The sequence below is a fragment of the Anas platyrhynchos genome, chromosome 1 (genome assembly GCF_047663525.1).
Source record: "Anas platyrhynchos isolate ZD024472 breed Pekin duck chromosome 1, IASCAAS_PekinDuck_T2T, whole genome shotgun sequence".
In the NCBI taxonomy this organism is placed as follows: domain Eukaryota; kingdom Metazoa; phylum Chordata; class Aves; order Anseriformes; family Anatidae; genus Anas; species Anas platyrhynchos.
This window is the reverse complement of record NC_092587.1, coordinates 56,675,998-56,694,444: the sequence shown is the minus strand read 5'-3', so window position 1 is coordinate 56,694,444 and position 18,447 is coordinate 56,675,998. Positions and strand designations below refer to the sequence as shown.

General features: G+C 48.4%; 1 protein-coding gene and 1 long non-coding RNA gene across 4 annotated transcripts in view; one reads left to right on the top strand and one right to left on the bottom strand.

The window, feature by feature from the left end:
- ABTB3 (ankyrin repeat and BTB domain containing 3) overlaps nucleotides 1-18,447 on the top strand; it is a 161,353-nt gene that overhangs the window by 96,504 nt on the left and 46,402 nt on the right. For all 3 annotated transcript variants that reach the window (XM_072038274.1, XM_027449883.3, XM_027449865.3), the window contains exons 3-4: nucleotides 6,139-6,343; nucleotides 16,803-16,955. In XM_072038274.1, the coding sequence (XP_071894375.1) occupies nucleotides 6,139-6,343; nucleotides 16,803-16,955 (358 nt within the window). The remainder of the gene's footprint in view (nucleotides 1-6,138; nucleotides 6,344-16,802; nucleotides 16,956-18,447) is intronic.
- LOC119717368 (uncharacterized) lies at nucleotides 8,525-16,881 on the bottom strand. The gene is made up of 2 exons (XR_005266763.2): nucleotides 16,749-16,881; nucleotides 8,525-9,925 (listed from the first exon to the last, which is right to left on the bottom strand). It is a non-coding gene; the product is annotated as an uncharacterized lncRNA (long non-coding RNA).

Genomic DNA, 18,447 nt, shown 5'->3' with positions numbered 1-18,447 from the left:
AAAGACAGAGTGAAAGCTCTGCCTTAGGTTGGCAGATGAATAGCTCATCTGAGTCAAAGGCTGTTTTGTTTGGAGCTGACAAGGTATGAGGGGAATCAAACGTAAACATTATGCTTGCCTCGTTGGGTAGGAGATTCTGAAGGTAATAGTGTTATTATGGTAGGTATGTGAAGTTGAAAAGGTTTAATTATTACTGCGGCTTTTTTATGGGTTATATCCAATCCTTAATTTCTCTATCTTCAAAGGCTTTGCAAACACTGAACTGCACACAAACACGTACTCTGTCATATAAATAGAACCTTCTTGTGATGGCGGGATAAGCTGAGATAAAAGGTTAAATGATCTGTTGGAGGCCACAGGGGAGCCGCTCTTTGGAAATTGGCTGCTCGTGTCCTGGTCCTGTCTTTTGCTGCCAAATGCGGAGTTTGGGACCGCAAACTCCTTCCTCTGCTTTTCTGTTGCAGAGATAAGTGGCTGTTAGGAGATGAAAAGATTGCCTGGCATAGCGAGGAACAAATTCACACAGGGGTACAAGGCGGGCACCAGAGGCAGGCGGATAGGACAGAAATGGGGAGGTTATCTCAAGGTGAGCTCGGTGATGAATTTGCAGCAGGCAGGATATTCCACTGGGTGCACGTTACGGCACCCCGAGTGCACCCATAGCCCCAGGCTTTTTAATCTATTATACACTACGCCAAGAATAGCACAGCTTCGTGTTTGAATACACTCAGTGCTGAGAGCACACACACGTCAAGGTACGCGATGGATACTGCGCTGTGCGCTCCCTCCCTAGCTTTCTGCAGCCTCCTTTCCTGGTACAGACAGGCCTCGAGATAACGACACGAAGACCTCCCGTAAATCTTCTGAGGGAGGGTTTTCCTCAAGCAGTTTTTTGTTCAGCTGCCTTTGAAACATGCAGCTTGGTGCAGTACCGGAGGCAGAGCAAGTGTGGAGGAGCTGTGCCGCTGGGTTCGAAAGCGTGTGGATGGCTCGGGCGGCCGGCGGAGCAGATGACTGGAGGCACTCTGTTGTCCTGCAGCAGGCACAGTTAAACCACTCGTGTGCACCTGCATTCGTGTGCTTACAGGCATACGCCTGGGCGGACTCTAGCAATACATCACGTTGGTGCAGAAAGCAGATGCAACAGGCAGGCAGAAAGGAGGAGAGACTTTGCTACGCTGTGGGAAGGATGCAGGATGCCATGGCTACCAGATAGCAATCAGTCTGGGTGGATCTTGGTTTATTATCAAGCTCATAACTCACATTTTCAATACAGTCTGCCCTCAGCAAAAGCCATACATAGATCCAAGGTTTTTACACCGAGCTGCGAAGCAAATCCATGTCAAGAAAGTGAGTTTCGAATCTGAGTCATGTGCTTGCAACGGGGCAGACTTTGAAAGCTGCTGGCCATGCTGTGCAAGTTAGCGCCTGGAGTGCAGCTCTCTGGCCAGCACTTCTCTTGATGATGTGGACAGATCACAGAAGGACATCGACAGATCTGAAGGTCCGTTTCGTGGCTCTGGCCTGCTCTGTTGGGAGAACATGTTCATCCTCATCCAGGTAGCACAGCGAAGCAGCAATACTCACTGTCAATAAGCTCCACCACAGGGCACGATTCCCCAGAACAGGCTGCACACAAACCAGAGTCCTGGAGGGGTGAGCAGAGCTCTGTTACTGCACTGATGGGTGCTGCTGGCAGGAGGCCATCACATGGTGTGCCAGAAACACTGCCTGCTGCTTTGCACCATGCCTTAACAGGACAATTTGGGGTCCCTCCCCTGGGCTTTGAAGGAAAGACGTGGGCTGAACAAGTGTGTGCCTTATCAGAGTGCAGAAACACTGTTTACAAGTTGTTCTTGAGGCTTTAGAGCATGTTTCTTGGAACAAGAAAAACTTGAGGTAGGTGTCATCGGGAGTGGCTCTGCAAGGATTTGTCCATTGTCATTCACCTGTCGTGGTTATGGTCGTGGTTATGCAAGCACACACCCAGCTGAACAATGTAGGCTTTGCAAGGCTATCCCTCTGAAAACCATGATCAAGTCCATCAAGCCAGATCATAAAATCCTGCAGGAAGCTTCTCAGAAGCAGGTATTGGACATCTATGATTTCCTCCTCCTTCCTCCTCTGTTTTCCTTCTTTTTTCCCCATTCTTTATTACAAGACTTGGGATCGATCTGTTATTCTGTAAGCATTGGGCTCTGAAATAGTCACAGCGCTGAGAGCGGCTTTTACTGGAGTCAAACGCAGGCAAAAAAAATGCTTAGCTGGTCGCTGTCGAGAGGGCTCGAGCAGCCGGGCTGTGTGCTGTGGGTTGCTGAACGTACCACCCCCGTGCGGCTGAACATTCCCTGTCACATCACATCTTCGGCCTGCAGTCAGTGGAGCTGTTCCTTAAATATTCAGTATGGCCTCAAAGCAGGCCCGTGTCACGGCACGCGCCTTACGTAATGCTCTGAGTCTCTAAATCGAATGTATGTGGGTCTTGCCTTCCCGCAAAGCTCTGAATTGACAGCAGCAGCGACGGGCCATGCCTCTCGTGGTCGTGGGAGGGACGAAATGCTGGAGGCTCGCGTGGTGCTGGTTTCTCCCCTCCTTTGCTGCCAGGTATGTCCAGCACCTCGTTTCTCCTCAGGGCTGCCGATCTCCAGCCTGGGGCCTGCTCCTGTCTTTGCTGTCTCCCAAGCTCTGGCAGCACCAACATCCTCCCTCCCGAGCCTGCTCGTCTCCTGGTCCGTCCCACGCGATGTGATGCCTGCTCTCCGCGGCTCTGCCAGCGAAACAGTTTGTGCGGCGACTCATTTGGCTCGTGCTGCGCAAATTGTGGAAATGCTTATCTGGTTTAAATTAAAATGATAGTAACATTGGCAAGGGGTTTCATCAGCAGGCAGTTGGGTTCCCGGGTCTGCTCCTCAGGTGGGTTGCGGACCAAAAGCACCTTAGCAAGGAGGAACAGGTACATCAAAACATTGGGGTCTGAAACAGCACACGTACATCTCAAACCAGTTGTTACGCCACCCTACATTTTGCGGTCTATGCATAAATACTGCTGTACAGTGCACACACACCTGCCAGCTCCATCCTCAGCCCCGATGTGCACAGACCCCAGCTCTGCCCTGAAGATTTGGCTCCGTAACAGGATGTGGCTGGAGGAGGAGAAGGGCTCGGGGGGGTGCGGTGGCTGCTGCAAGGTTGCACAGCGGAATGAAATAGAAACCTGAGATCCCTGTCTTCCGCTCAGTGCTTCGCCTGGTAGACAGCAAGATCATAATGTGGCTTTTTCTGCTTGCTTACTGCCCTCTCTGAAGCTCAGTGCTTTATAGGTATTGATTATTTAAGCCTTGAGTTGTCTCTGATGGAGGAATGTTATAATAATTGTTGGTAGAGCCTGTATTTCAAGTGTAACCAGAGATAACATAGCAAAGGGAATAGCAAGATCTAAGCCGATCAATTCTTGGTATAATGTAATTAAATGATGCTTTATACATAAGAAGCATTAATTGAGCTTTAATGGCATGAATTGCTTTGACTTCCTTATGAAGCAGTTGAGGAAATGCAGAATAAAAGGATGAACTCCCGGTCGTAGTGAAATTGATTGCAGTTTTGCCATTGATCCCAGTGAGGCTCGAGTCCCTCCAGGCTTGCATCAGCAGCGATGCTGAGCTGGCTGCCCTGCGCACGTCATTCCTGCTGCTGCTGCTCCTCCTTACTCACCGTGCCGCTTCCCCCAGTGCTGGATGTGTCATACAAGTCGCACTGCCCCGGCACTTGATGAGGAACGTGGGTGAAGTAATGCTGCTGACTGAGCCTTGGCCTAAACTGTGCCCTGATTTTATTCATCTGGTGGTACAGAAACCAGAGGAGTTCTCCGATGCGTGCCATCCCAATCCACTTAACGAGGACTGGTCGTGTGCTTAACCGTAACCACATGCTGCATTGCCGTGGTGCCTCGGGTCTGAAAAGACTGAATTTAGTGCAACTCTTTTTTTTCTGCTTTTGCAATTATTGCTAAACCTGGATGTTGCACTTAGCACTTCTACACAATCTTCATTCCTTTTGCAGAAAAAAAGATTTGACTTCTGCTCTCGGTGATGTTGCTAGCAGTTGAATGTCCCCGTGTGTGTCTTGGCAATGCACTTCTGCTGTGACAGAACGGGATGAGTGATGGCTGTCCCAAACTTTCCTGCTGCTGCTCCTCGACTGCAGATGATTTTGAGCAGGACTGTTTAATCATCTCAGAGGCACATCTGTGCCTCTCGGGGACCCGATTCTGCAGGCTTTCTGCATGCACAGCTTCTCTTGGAAATTATGAGCATGCAGGGCTGCAAGATTGGTCCTATCATGACAATTTCCTGGCAGGGGGAAAAGGCAGAAACTATTTTTAAATGAAAGCTTTGAATCAGAAGAATATTGCAGAGTGCAGCAAAAATTGTGTCAAAACCCTGAAATCATGGACTCGGCAGTTTTCTCATGCCAGTGGTTTTCGTCTGCTCATGGTTTTAAGACTGTGTTTTTGGAGGATTGGGCTGAACGTTTTTCAGTGAGATGTTTCTCTTCTCCCTGCTGCACGTTATCTCAGCAGCAGCAGCAGCAGCATTCCCTGTGCAAGTCAGGCTGGACAGAGAGAGGAGGTACTGTGATGTGTTACCAGGGGTGGGATTTTTTGGGGAAAAAAAAAAAAGCTTTTTCTCTGCCTTGCACACAAGCAAAATCATTCTTGAAGTTTGTCTGTAGGCTCATTGTTCAGCTTTTTTCTTGTTGTTTTGGTTTGTTTTCAGAGCTGGTGTTACGTTCCTACCTCAGTGTACGTTTCCAACTTTTCCTTCCAAGTTTCAGTGCTCAGTGGTCATTTGGGAAAACTAAATAAAAGGAAGTGTGTGAGTTTTTCTTCGAATGGGAAAATTATGCCTTCTTTTCCCTATCACTTGCTTTTGTATAGCTCAAGAATGACCCAAAGGGCTTTTGCTAAGATTTTCATTTAAAACAAACCATCTGATTTGATCAGAAATCATTATTTTCCCCCAAAGAACCTTCAGAATGATTTGAACACGTGAAAACAGGCCGTTTATGACCAAAATTGTTTTGCTGCCTTTTATATAGTGGTCACTAGACAGCTAACATCATAAAATCCACTGCCTCAGAGGGACATCCTTTAGCTAATTAGTTACAAGCAGTATAGTGCTTAGAGAGTCGGTGCTCCTGCCTCTACATTTGCCTGCTAACCGAATCTCATTTGCTGGGTCTGCCGATCACGGCCTGCATGTTGCAGCTTATTTCCCTTACCTGTAATGCGAGGAAACTTTCGGCACCACATGATCGTAGAGGGAGACAATGAGCATCTTTCTGATGGGCCATTTTCTGTTCCCTGGTCCGCTGAACAGCTCAGGTGGACCCACGTCTCAGATTTCCTGTTCTGCTAACATTATGATGTTTTCTAGACCAGCCTGGGCTTAAAAATTGTAATTTCGGCTTGCATATTTCTGATGGTACTGCCTGAAGCCTCGTTTTTCAGAGCCGTGGGACCAGCTCTGCTCACAGGTCCATCCATAGGTGTGGCCCTCCTTGTTTTGGGGGCAGCAACCGCCCCTATGGGGTAAGGGGCTGGGATTTGGGCAGGCACCCAGGGCAGCGTGCCGGGATGTGCGTGGCTGCCCCAGGATTTCTCTGGCATTACCTAACCACAAGAATGCAGAGTTTGGGGCCACTCTGCATTGTCCCCACTGCCAGGAAATGACTGGCTCGGTAGATGAGGGGGAGCAGCAGACATTGGCTACCTGGTCTTCAGGAAGGCCTTTGGGACTGTCCCCTGTAAGATCCCCGTAGAGAAGCTGGTGATGGATGGGCTGGATGAGCAGAGACTGCATTGTATTCACAGAAACACGTCCCTGCAGGCCTTCAGGGGCTTGTGTGCAGCCCGGGTATGTCACCACACTGTAAACAACCAGGCAAAGTCAGAACTGGCAACGAATAATGAGCGCACAGGATCCTGTTCTACCTTTTCCTGGTTACATACCTGAGGTTAAACGGCAGGGGAAAACAGCCTGGTGCATCTCTTGGTTTGAAAAACTGAGGGAAAGGCGGTAGCGTGAGGGAAGGAGAGAGGGCTAAAAGCGTGGTGCTCACCCAAATCTTGCTTTCCAGGTGACCTGGTGTCCCGAGCCATGCACCACCTCCAGCCGCTGAATGCCAAGCAGCACGGGAACGGCACGCCGATGCACCAGAAGCAGGGGTCGCTCTACTGGGAGCCCGAGGCTTTGTACACCCTCTGCTACTTCATGCACTGCCCGCAGATGGAGTGGGAGAACCCAAATGTGGAGCCGTCCAAAGTCACGCTGCAGACTGAGAGGTAAGAGCCACCTCACGGTGTATTTAATATCTTTGTGAAGACATTTCGCTGATAAATCAGCGTTGCTGGCTAATTGCTAATTACAGCTTGTGCATAGGAGGCTGCAGAGCAGTCTGTTTTGGTTTGGGATCACCTTTTTGAAATCCGTTTCTCTTGCTGAAGTGCTCCATGGCTGACCCAATATATATCAAAAGTGACACCCAGTGGCTACATACAGCAAATTGATTCCAGATGTGCACTTGGTAGAGATTTCCGTTTTCTTTCTTTGTTGCTCAGCTATTCTGTGTTTTGGAAAAGAAAATGAGAACTTCTATTTCGGGCCTAGCAGGTTTGGGTTTAAATGTGTTTTTCTACACATTAATAGGGTCTGACAGCTGTGATTTGGGAAGTGGAAAATGAATAGAGTACTGTGCAGCGAGGAGGGGCTGTTAAAGACGCAGGGCCCCAGCTATGCCAGGTGCCCAGCCGTGATGTGTACCCAGTGCAGGATTAACCCGGGGGCTGTGAACCTCTGCCTGGCCAGCAAGGCATCCTGCTGGGGACATGGCCAGATCTGGCTCTGCTGCTTTCATCCACCCTTTTGTGACAACCAGGGCAGGGGAGGCAATTGTGTGGCTTTGTCCTGACTCAAGGTCTTCTGTAAGGTGAGGAGGAGGAGGAGATGCTGCTGAAACCAGTGACGGGGTGACCAAATGCCTACGGGCACGCAGGGTGCCTGGCACAGGGCAGCTGATCCCCTCGCTCAGAGGGCAACAGTCGCTTAGCATCGAGGCACAGCAGAGGGCAACCAGGACAGCTTTCCAGCCAAGCAAATAAAGTCATCTTGTCAAAAACCCAGCAGCCTCTCTAGAAATGTGAGCCAAGCTCTGCCTCTGCTTGTGGCCTGAGGCATGTCGTGCTATTTCCCTGCCCAAAACCAGCGATCACCGCTAAGGAGATGAGAGGAGTGACCAGTGCTTGGAAAGCAACGGAGATTTATTTCCAGGATGTGTATCATGGTGGTGCATATGCAAGCTTTTTTTTTGAAGCTGAACTCCACATTTATGTCCTGATGTATATATTATATATCGTGCCGTATTTGTGAGCCAAACGCTGATTTGCACACATGCCCTGACAGCCACATGTACGGGGCTTGGTTATTGTTTCACTGTGGGGTTTGCATCTTAAAAGCAGCATTTGAGTATGTCATCATCTGTATAATTGTGAGCGGTATATAATATGATATCTTCACTGAAATATTTTTATACTGGCTCATAGAAAATCATGCAAGATGAAACTCTGGCATTAATGATGTTACTGGGAACTTTGCCATCTTCCTTCGGATGGCATTTTGTTTCTTTCCCGGTTTGGGTCACTCAGTGAGTATGGTTTTTGCTTTTTGCTCTGTTTTTTCTCAAGTATGAAAAAAAAAAAGGAGGCAGGAAAGTTACAAAACTCCAGGATTTTCATGTCTTCAAAATTATTTTTTCATGTCTTTAAAATTATTTGTAATTTCGTGATTTGCTAGCCAACCTTTCCATAGTAGAAAGACTAACTCGTGAACAAGAGTGTTTGTGGTTAGTACTGCGCTAAAAGTGGGGACTGAAATTAGAAAATATCCTCACCTGATTTGTAGTCCTCATCTGTGGGAGTAATGCCGTTGGGACCAGTGGGATTAGAAAAGTGAATAAAAATGAGGCTCTGGTTTTGTAAGATTTCTAAAGACTTCCCTGTGGAAAGAAAAAAGGGCAAGAATATTTGAAAAATCTCTTCTAGCATTTGCTTTACTAGGTTTTCCTTTTCCTGAGGTAGTCTTAATATATCTTGTCTTTGTGAGAGCCATTGAAATACTGATTATATAAAGCCAGATGCAATTTTTCTTCTGCGCTTTATTACGAATATTCAGTTTGGCAAGATGCCTCGCTTTGGAAGGCCGGTTTAACAACTGTGCTGTGTGGTTTAGGGCCAAAGTAAGTACTCGGTGTTATTGCCAAGAGTTTGTGGTCAGCTTTGGAAGGAACAGATACTCCTTCTATTGCCTAATCAAACATGCGGTAGTACTTAGCACTGGAAAACACAAGTGGAAGTGATGCAGGTTTAAACACGTGCCTAGATGTTTCCACTGGCTGTGCTCTGCAGCATGCCTCCCCAGCTGGATGCGAGTGTCCTGTGCTGCCCAGGAAGGAGCCTGGTTCAGCTGACTTCTATTTAGTGCTCCGAGAAGCCTCCCTTCGTATTTTCTATCAAAGATTATCGGTGCTGTTCCCTACATGCGGCCATGCTTTATGGTCCGTGACTGATTTCTGGTGTTTTCGGTTTTCGGGATGGGTTTTTATGCCTTATGAGGGAGCAGGTTTGTTAAACATGACACTTTTATATGCAGAATATTTGCAAGCTTTATGCCTTCTCTCTGTTCCCTATTCCCTCTCATCTTCTCGGGCTGTGACAATGACTTTTATGTTGGAAAAGCACAGAGAGAAGGAAGGCAGTCGAGGCTTTTTCCCCCTTCCCTGGCCTCTCTGGGTCCCTGCTGGTGCTGAGAAGCCAGAAACCGAGTGGATCTGGCCATAGACAGGATTTCCATGGAACAGGGGCTGTCCTTGGCTCACGTAAGGACAACTTGGCTACCGTTTTGGCCTCCTCTTCTGACCGTGCATGCCCAGGCTGCAGAGGGTTGCGGAGTGTGACCAGGGAGCTCCCCCAGTGCTTGCAGGTCTCGGTGGCCCCACAGGAGCTGCTCCTGTCCTTCCTACCCATCTCCAGTCCACCAGGACTTGGGCTCTGAAGCAAAGTTGAGCTAGGGAGCTGCGAAGGCTCTGTGTGTGCTTCTGCAGCAGCTGGGTACAGGAGGGAAGCTGGAGCTTAATCCCTACAGCTGGTGCAGTGGTAGGGCCTGCCTGGCTTAGCGCTTCCTAGCACAAAAAATCTGTACCTCCTGCAAAGTTTCCTGGTATGCATAAAAGGGGACGTTTACCTTTGAATAAATCCAGCCCTCGCTTCTAGGGAGAATTTTCTAGGGAGTGTTTCTCAGCGTTTGCTCTTCACGGAGGTAGAGAAATAAGAATGAGGTGTATTTATAACAGTGGTTATCCGTGCATAAAATAAAAGGGGGAAATGGTTGTGCCGTGAAGCTGGGGGAAGGGGGGAACGGCTGCTTTCAAGGAGGGAGATGGAAAGTGGCCAGGATTTCTCAGCAGATCTGGAAAAGATTCCCCGCTTCCTCAACTCCAGTAAACCCAACCAGAAGACAGATGTGTGATATCCCCCGCACCCTCCAGAATCATGTGCTTTTTTCAATCTGATCAGTTTTCAATAAACTCCCTGCCTTTTTGGCTGTGCTGTTGGCACCAACGCAAGCCAGTCCTGCTGGGACGGGTTATCTGATGGCCCCAGGTACCATGTAGGTGGCTCTTTTGGCAGGCGTGGAGGTACAGGAGAGGATTTGGACCTGTTCGTGGGGTCCGCTGTCTCTAACTCATCCAGCTGGGATGCAACGGAGACGTTTGTCATGTGCCAGGTGCTGTCTGTGAAGCCAGTGCTCCTCTGGTACCTCCACCTGCGGGGGGCTGCAGTTTATTTAGGTTTGTTCATTCTTCTGCTCTTCTGGGAATTAAAAAAAAAAAAAAAAAAAAGGAGAGAATTGTCAATTAGACCTCTGCTGCCAAGATTTCTTTCTAGCTTGCTGCTTCTGGTTTAATAAAAGGATCTGTCCCGTGGCTGTGTTTTGCTTCTCAGCCTCTATAACACTTCCAACATTTTTGCAAGTAATTTCTTAAGCACCGGAAAACACAGAAATCTGCAGTTGCAGATTTGTGCAGCGCTTTTCTCCTTAAGTGGTTCCTTACCCACTTTTACCCACAGCTGTATTGACAAAGCCCTCATTACTTCCTAACTCTCCATGTTCCCCATTAACAGCTCCTTGAGAAGCGGTGGCTCAGCAGCGCAGCCCGGCCAGCGCCACCCATTAATTCTGCTCACGCGGCAGCGAAGCTCCTTCCCCAGCGTTTCCTCTGCCTTGGATGAGCACTAACTCCCTCTGCCACCTCTGCCTTTGTCTTTTCCCCTCGAGTCTTCATTGAGCTGATGGATACCTGTCTGGTTTTAACCCTCTTTCCACTTGCCTTCACCACTTTTTCCCTGAACGCCAAGCAATCCCTTACAAAACACCCAGGGGCTGCTGCTTGCTTTTCATTTTTCTGCCTGCCTTGCATGTGCATGCACACAGATGCACACTTGTCTGCGAGTACATGCTTGAAAATTGTAGCCTGTAGTTGGCTGTGACCAGCAGCAGGGGTTCAGGTTGTGAGCTGAATTCTGTTTCATGCCTTGGGTAGTTATTAGCCTACCTGGCTAATTAATATGATGCGATCTCCTTAATTGGGGGAGTGGTCTGCTGCTATAATATAAGCTGAGCTGATATAAAGCACCTTCAGAAGGGGTGCAGCTGTGTCTGTAGCACAGGTTAGAGCCACAGAACCATGTCAGTGAGGGTGCATGTGGGGAAACGTAGCCCTGGGGTGACCTGTTGGGCGCTATGAGCTCTGTGGGCAGGCCACTTGCCAGCAAAGGCCAGAAGAAAGTGGAGCGAGCGATGAGGAAGGCTGCTGAGTAACAGGTAAAGTGCAAGCCCTGCATCTCTCCCCGAGAACTGGGAATGTGGAAGTCCTGGTATGAAACCTGCTCACCCTGCAGTCTGTACGTGCAGAAGGCATTGCACGTGCTTGATGTGCCAGTGTGGCATAACCCTATATAACCCCATCAGGTTTTATCCACTATTTAGTAGAAAACTTCAGCTGTAAAACTGTGCCCTCGCTGCACTTGAGTTAACACCATGGTTGATTTCTTTTGGAGCCACTGAAAAGGAATCCCAAATTCATCCTTAAGTAAATCCTCTAGCTTTGCATCCGAAACACCAAACTTCCCACTCTTTAAAATCCCTTCAGCAGCCGCCTGCAGCTCGCTGGATTGCACATGTTGCATGGAGCAGCTCAGGCAGTGTTTGTAGCTCTGCTGTCAGACACGACACCCTCTCTGGGCTGGGGCTGCTTTCTAAATCTCATTTATCAGCCTAGACCCGAGCTGTCCGTGCGATCGCTGTGGGATTTCTTAAACAGAGAAAGTTGCTTGCAGCGTCAGGGGAACGGTGCGGTGCCCAGGCCGCTCGGCACCGCGCTCCCCTCAGCGCTCCTCGGGCTGGCTTCCTTCCAGGGCTGCATGTCACAGCCAGGCGTGTCACATCTGATGTCAGGACTGCCTGGGAAATGTCTCTGACTCGGTTATGTTTCAAGTTTCGCCCCTTAATGCAGAGGAGGCAGCGGGGACTGCGTGTTTAGGCCCTGGCTGTGACTTGCAGATGTCCTCCTTCAGGCCCCGAGCGCTGAGGTATCCTCCCTCTGCCTGAGCAGGTCCCTCTCAGGCTTGTGTGAGAGCAAGGATCGATCCTTCAGCCTGAATGTAATGCAGATGAGTTGCATTGCCACTTTTTTAGGGGCTTCATGAGGCACAGGGGGGCTGCCCAGCGTGGGACAGTTGCGTGCCAGAGCCAGGCCCCTCTGCAGGACCTCCTGAATGCAACGGGAGCTGTTTGCTCTCGAGGAAGACAAGTAGCTGATGGCTTAAATAATAAAACACACGTTTTGCAGCCCAGAAAGCCATCTGAAATGTGTGCTAAACACTGGAGAAAATGTGCTTTTCTGTGCTCCAATAACACTAAGAAATGGACTCACATTTCATATATAGTTTTATCATGCTTTCTAAACAAAGATTGTCAGAGCTGAGAGTGCTTTTCAATTCGTATATTGGGATTTTCTTTTAACAACACCCGTGAACGCATAAACCCAAACAAATGAAAAGATCTCTTCATAATTTTGAAGTTGCTGACTCATATCTGCAAGCAGAAACATCTCCCTACCTTTGTCTGGATAGGCATTTTCTCGTCAAGGGTACGGCCTCCTGCTTCTCAGAAGTACCGCTCACCCTCACGGACTCCTATGCAGTTTTAAACACCCGTGCTTCCTAAACACCTAGCATCCTCCTCACCAGCTAAAGGATCCTGCAAACAGAAATCATCCTCAGCCTCCCTGCAGACCCACACAGAGATACTGGAGCAGCATATTGTATTTTACAGCGGGCGCTTCTCCTGCTCTTCCTTCCTTCAGTATCTCGTGTTTGTGTGCAGGCAGGCTGCTGCTGTCCCCGTTTGAAGGGATGCCGCCTGGTTGTTGCCTGCGGATATCTGCAAGGCAAAGGAGCTTGCAGGTCCCCCCGCTGTCCCGAAATAGTCGTGAGGGAAGCGTGGGGCGCTGGGCTGCAGGGAGAGATGCTGAGAGCAGGTGGGAGCCGACGGGGTCAGGGTTTGGCCTTCACAGCCAGAGCTGAGCGTGTGCTGTCGCCTCCCCAGTGCATCCCGTAGGCTTTAAGTGGAAGGTGTGGAAGTGGAAGGAGGCCTGGGGTGCTGCTTCTGTAAAAAGAAGTGTCTTGATGCAGCAAGAGCAGCCCCGATAATTCCCTTTTTAGGTTAAGTCGGAGCCTGCTGAGGGCTCTGAGAAGAACTGGCTGTCCCCTTGCCAGAGACCAGAGGACAGTGCGTCGAAGGGTCCGGCCTCTTGGGGTCTCCTTCTTGTTCTCCTCCCCCATCCCTCTCTCTGCATCGCCATCTGGGACGTTTCTTCCCTTAGCTCAGGCAAACGTCAGAGCCTGTGCTGAATTTTGTTCTTTTTTGGGACATGACTGGAGCTCACACTTAGCTTCCCGGCTGTGAATTGAAGAAGCCCGGAGCGTGCATTTAGTGGTGAGGGCACGTGAGAGAGGGGCTGGAGGAGGAGGTCAGAGCGCTTGAGGATCCCTGCCCCGACAGGGTGCTTTGTGGCACTCGAGTTGCTCCTGGCTTTGTGTTTCTCTTCTGGCAGAGTCCATCCAGCCCAGCGGGTTCATATTGCCCTCAGACCAATCTGATTAAGGTGCACACTTCCAAAAGGTATAAGGTGCCTATCTGCTGCTTGGCTGCCCTGAAACACAAATACCAACCTCTCCTGGTTGTTGCCTGCCTGCGTTGCAGCAGAGATAAATCAGTTGTGTGTGCTAGTGATGTGATGCTTTCTCCTCATCTTTTTTTTTTGCACGGTGTCATTTGGAAAGTGGTACGTATCTTGCTGATGGCACGTTATCTTGTGGATTGCCACCTCCCTATAACTTTGTGTTCCTCTTTCTTCTTTGGCGCACAAATAGCATTAAAAAAAAAAAAAAGACAAACACAAAACCCCTTCACATGGTGCATGGACTCTTGAAGGGTATTTTTAACCTATTGCACTCAACCCTATTTGGGTCTCTTCTCAAAATACGAACTCCCTGACATGCTCAGATATGCAGTAGCAGAGCTTTTTGCTGGAAAAAAGAATGTAATTCTGGAAAAAGGAATGTAATATATTCAGAGTGAATCACATGTCCTCGCGGACAGAGTGCAACTGGCCATTGGAGAAAGTCCCTCGGCTTCCACAGAATAGCAGTTCTCTTCCTTTTCTGGGTATGCTGCACCAAACAGTCCTGTTTATTTCTTTTTTCTTGTTGAAGTTTGACATTTTATAGAAAGGCTGGTACAATTCTCATAAACAGTTTTATTTGCCCTGCTCTATACTGCAGCGGATCAGGATTTCTGCTAGGAAAGTTTCTGACCTGCACAAGAGGGGAGAAGAAAGAGTGAGTCCCCGAGTCCCCTGTGTTTTTGTAGGAAGGCTCTGTACAAGCATATCTTCAGGTCTGTGACCCAGACTGTGTTCACTCACGCAAACAGTAGCCTAGAATTTAGTTTCCCATTAATTATTTCCAGTGCACCTAGGTTTGTGCGTAATTATATGTGTTTTTACACTTCCAGTGTGATTTGCAATTCTTTTCCACTGTGTGCTCGGTAAGTGATGAGAGCAGCTCCCACCGATCAGTTGTTCCCCTCGCCCTCCGCTCTAATAGCCAGCGAGGCCAGCCCTGCTCTCGGATCGATGTTTGGGTGAAAAATGCACACTTTTTAACCCACAGAGAGTGCAAACAAGCAGCAGACCTGGCTGTGGGGAGCCGGGGCTGGCAGCCTGCCCTGCCGAGCACAGGTATGGGGGAACCCTTTGGCACCAGCCCCCCAAGGGGGCACACAGCAGCTTTCCCTTCCCTTTTGTCCCTCAGTGCTTCTCAGCTTAGTGTTTTGCACGCTTGTAGGCACAGAAGCACTCACTCTGCTTCCTCCGACCGTCGCCGCGATTTAGCTGGGTTATGGAAATCTTTTCACGGCGGCTGCGGGAGAATTTGTTCTTTTCTTATCAGCCGGCTTCAACGGTGGCGGCAGGTGTGGAGAAGGTAAAAGCTGAGAAACAAACGCAGCCTGGTCTTGAGGTGATGGAAGCGCATTTAAATGGGATAATAATGGAAGTGTCAAGTCAGCAGAAGATGCCATATTTCAAAAGGAGGTTAGGCATTTACGTGCCTGTGCGATTTGGGAACCCGGCGTCCCAGGGAAAGTTAGCGGCCTGAGGGCTTCTGCGTCCTTCAGCGCTTCTGAAATGTCTCATCCCCCCTTCAGAATACTAATGTCAGAGCTCTGTAAAGGCAAATTTTCGAAAGATAAATAAATGGCAGAAAGAGCTATAAATAGGATGAGGATATTCCAGAGTCAACATCCTATTAAATCGTTTTTCTCAGGGTGGATTCTTTTTGGGTAAAATTATGTATTTAAAATATAAAGTATTTGCCTACTGGGCATCCAATCCAGACTTTTTTTTTTTTTTTTTCCCCTCTGTGGGAAAGGACCACGGAAGGAAAGGCAAGGCAGGGAAAGCAATATTGAATAAGAAGAAGCAGGAGAAAGGAAGGCAGCAAAAGCAGGGGATGCTGCTGCACTAGCAGTATTAGGATGAGATACTGAGCTCATAAACAGAGGGAATATCTAGCTAAAGAGGAGGGGAAGGGGAGCCACGAAGGAAATGAAGCAAAAAGTATAAGGTTCAGAAGAAGAAGGTGGGAGCAGGTTAATTACAGATGTTCCTTGAGGACGGCACTCATTTATACGCTTCATTTCTCTCTCTCATATTATAACAATCTCTGCTAATATCCCCTAGCCGGGGTACCCACTTTGCAGTTTGGAGGAAAGCAGTCTCGCTGTGTCTAAGGAGTTTTCAGCGCTCCTCTCTAAGCACAGGACTCCCAGCATAGTTTACAGGTTGCTCTTAAACAGAATTATTATTATTATTTTTAAATGATTTTACAATCTTTAGAATTTTGTACTATACTTTTGTACTATATTTGTATAAAGAGGGATTTCTTCTTCCCTTCCTCAACCCTTCCCCACCCAGACTTTGCGTACAGCCACAGAGGATGCCCGTGGAGGAATACCCTTCGGGACAGCTGCGCAGCCCAGCTGGGGATGGAAGGGCAGTTGTTGTTGCACCCCGTGATGCTCTGTGGCTTTTGTCTACCATGATCTCAGAGGCAGGGGCCTTCCAAAACGGTCAGCTGCAGATGCTTTATGTATTTATTTTTTTAACTCTAAACTCAGACTTGAAACCAAGGCTCTCACTCATGGTTTGGTGCATTTCTCTCGGTCCCTAAATAATTTTTAGCGTAGATGTGGGCAAACTGTGTGCTGTGTGCTTTGTGTAAGGCCTGGGCAGCTCCTGCTAGGACATGGGGCTGTCCAGGTCCTGTGAAGTGAGGGACGGTGCCTCTGGCAGTGACCTTGCTCCAGAGGGGGCTGTGGCCAAGTCCCACTGTGCATTTTAGGGGGCACTTTTGTGTATTTTTGCTCAAGTGGCAGAACAGCTGGTACCTAAAGGTGTAGCAATCTCATACAGCCAGCGGTAGGCTGCAAAGTGAAAAAGTGAAATGAACCGGGCTGATTTCTGATGCTGCTCACAGATAACCTCAACAACACAGTGGGATCAGCTGCAGAGGTCCTGCTTTCAGCTCCAAGCACAAAGTGCACATCACATCAATGGGAGCTGCTGGAGACAGCCTTGTGCATCACCTCTGCACTCCTGGCACCCCGGGGTGTGGGGGTCCCCTCTCTCCACCCTGGTTAGTCCTTGCAGAGCAGCAGGGAAGCACCCCCAGCCCCAGTGTGTGACCCAGAGCGGGACGTGGTCCTGTGCCGGGCTCCTGCCCTCTTTTTGGGATACGTGGTGTGAAGTGGGAGGTGGGGGGTGGGCTTGCTGGGGGGGCGCACCGACCTCACAGGAGCCCCATAGATGAGCGTGGCTCATAAATCTCACTCTTCAGATAATCCTGCTTTAGAGACAGGGCGAGACATCTTGATTTAGACCTGCGTGAAATTTGCTGAGCCAGTTGCTCTCCCATGGTTTCGTTTTGCATCTTCCCTTCTCTCTCCCTGTTTGTGCTCTCTGTACATTGCTCACACACACACATACACACACACACGTGCACCCTATACCTGTGATTTTGCTGCTGCTCTACCACAGCACTCATGTCTGTGTGCTTTTCCCAGGCCGTTCATTGTGCTGCCTCCCCTGATGGAGTGGATACGGGTTGCCGTGGCTCACGCGGGGCACCGTCGCAGCTTCTCGGTGGACAGTGATGACGTACGGCAGGCAGCGAGGCTCTTACTGCCCGGAGTTGACTGCGAACCTCGACAGTTGAAGTAAGTCCACACCACGATCTGGTGCTTTGTGCAGAATAATGTCTCTCTCTCTCCTAGTGACAGCGATTTAGCAGGCAGGCAGAGGGCTCTCTCTATTTCCCGGAGAGGTGCACGGATGCTCGGGCTCGTCGCTGCGTGCGTTGCGAAATCGGCTCTGGTATTTGCTCACATCCGTGGATAAGCCGGTGGTTGCATGGTAATGGGTGCCTGAATATCTCACAGCTGGATCGAGCCCATCATCTGCTCGCCTGCTTTTTTTCTCTCACTAGTAGGTTCGGCTTGGTAATGAGGGGCTGAAATCTTCTGCTAATTGTCTGCTTCGTAACGCTTCGCTCTAGAATACCGAGATCTAATTGGCAGGGCTGCAGAGATTTTCACTGCTTTGTTTTCAGCACTAATGGTGAAAGGGCACGTTTAAACTTATAGGTAATGCTACCTCTTGCAGTAAAATTGTATTTTTCATGCTAATGTCAGTTCAAATTAGTTGTAAATGTCAGCCTGGATAATTTGACTTTTTCGTGTATCAAGTGTGACCTTTTGGTTTTCTAATGAAGTCCTAAAGTATTTATTGCCAGGATATGCTTTTAGTGTCTGTTTTGCTTTATTATTATGTACATGTATAACAGCATGATCTAGGGCTGCGCTGGAATCAAGCTTATACTTGGTTTTGATTTTCATATGAAAAGGCATTATGAATCTGCCAAAGTAGAAATTACTCACTGATACTACTTTACAAATTTGTATGTAAAAAACAATCTTCAGCAGTCTGCCTCTCACACGGCAGTAGGTGCATTCTTCCCTGCAACACAGAAAGCAGAGGAACGATCTACATGATTAGCTGTGACAACCTGCATCGGAGCAGCTGTGCTTTGTTGACTCTGGCCTTGACATGCTCTTTCAGCAGAGAGTATAGTACTTTACTTTGTGATCTGCATCAGATTTTTGTAGTCATGGCTATTGAATATTTAATTGAAGAAAGATGTTGAATTTTGAAAGCTAAATCTGGAGCGTTTCATATTTCAAATATTGACTGTAATTGCTTCCCTTCAGTGTGAACGTCTTGACCCTCATTTCCAGAAGTGCAGCGCTCTGCATCCCTACTGAAATGTCAGGACTTATAGGTACTACACATTTCCTGAGGACCTAGCACTTGGTCTTGAAAAGGCACAATTAATTAAATTTCTGTTTCAGTATTTAGGTAGGATTGCAAATAAGGCAATAGTGCTTGTGCTCTAAATCTCCTGTCTTAAAAATGAAGGTATTGGTATTTGTGCATTTAAAAAGCATGATCTGCATCATTCTAGCAAGTTATATTTTGTCAGCGTGTATGCACACACATATATATATATATAAAACACCATCAACTGGTTAGATGGTTTTCCAGAAGTTTCAAAATCCCTTAAAGTTGGGGACAGCTGTATTAAGCTAGAAGAAAAATTATGAATGCTGAGGAACAAATCAGCACTTAGTTTAAAGTTACCATCAAGAATTC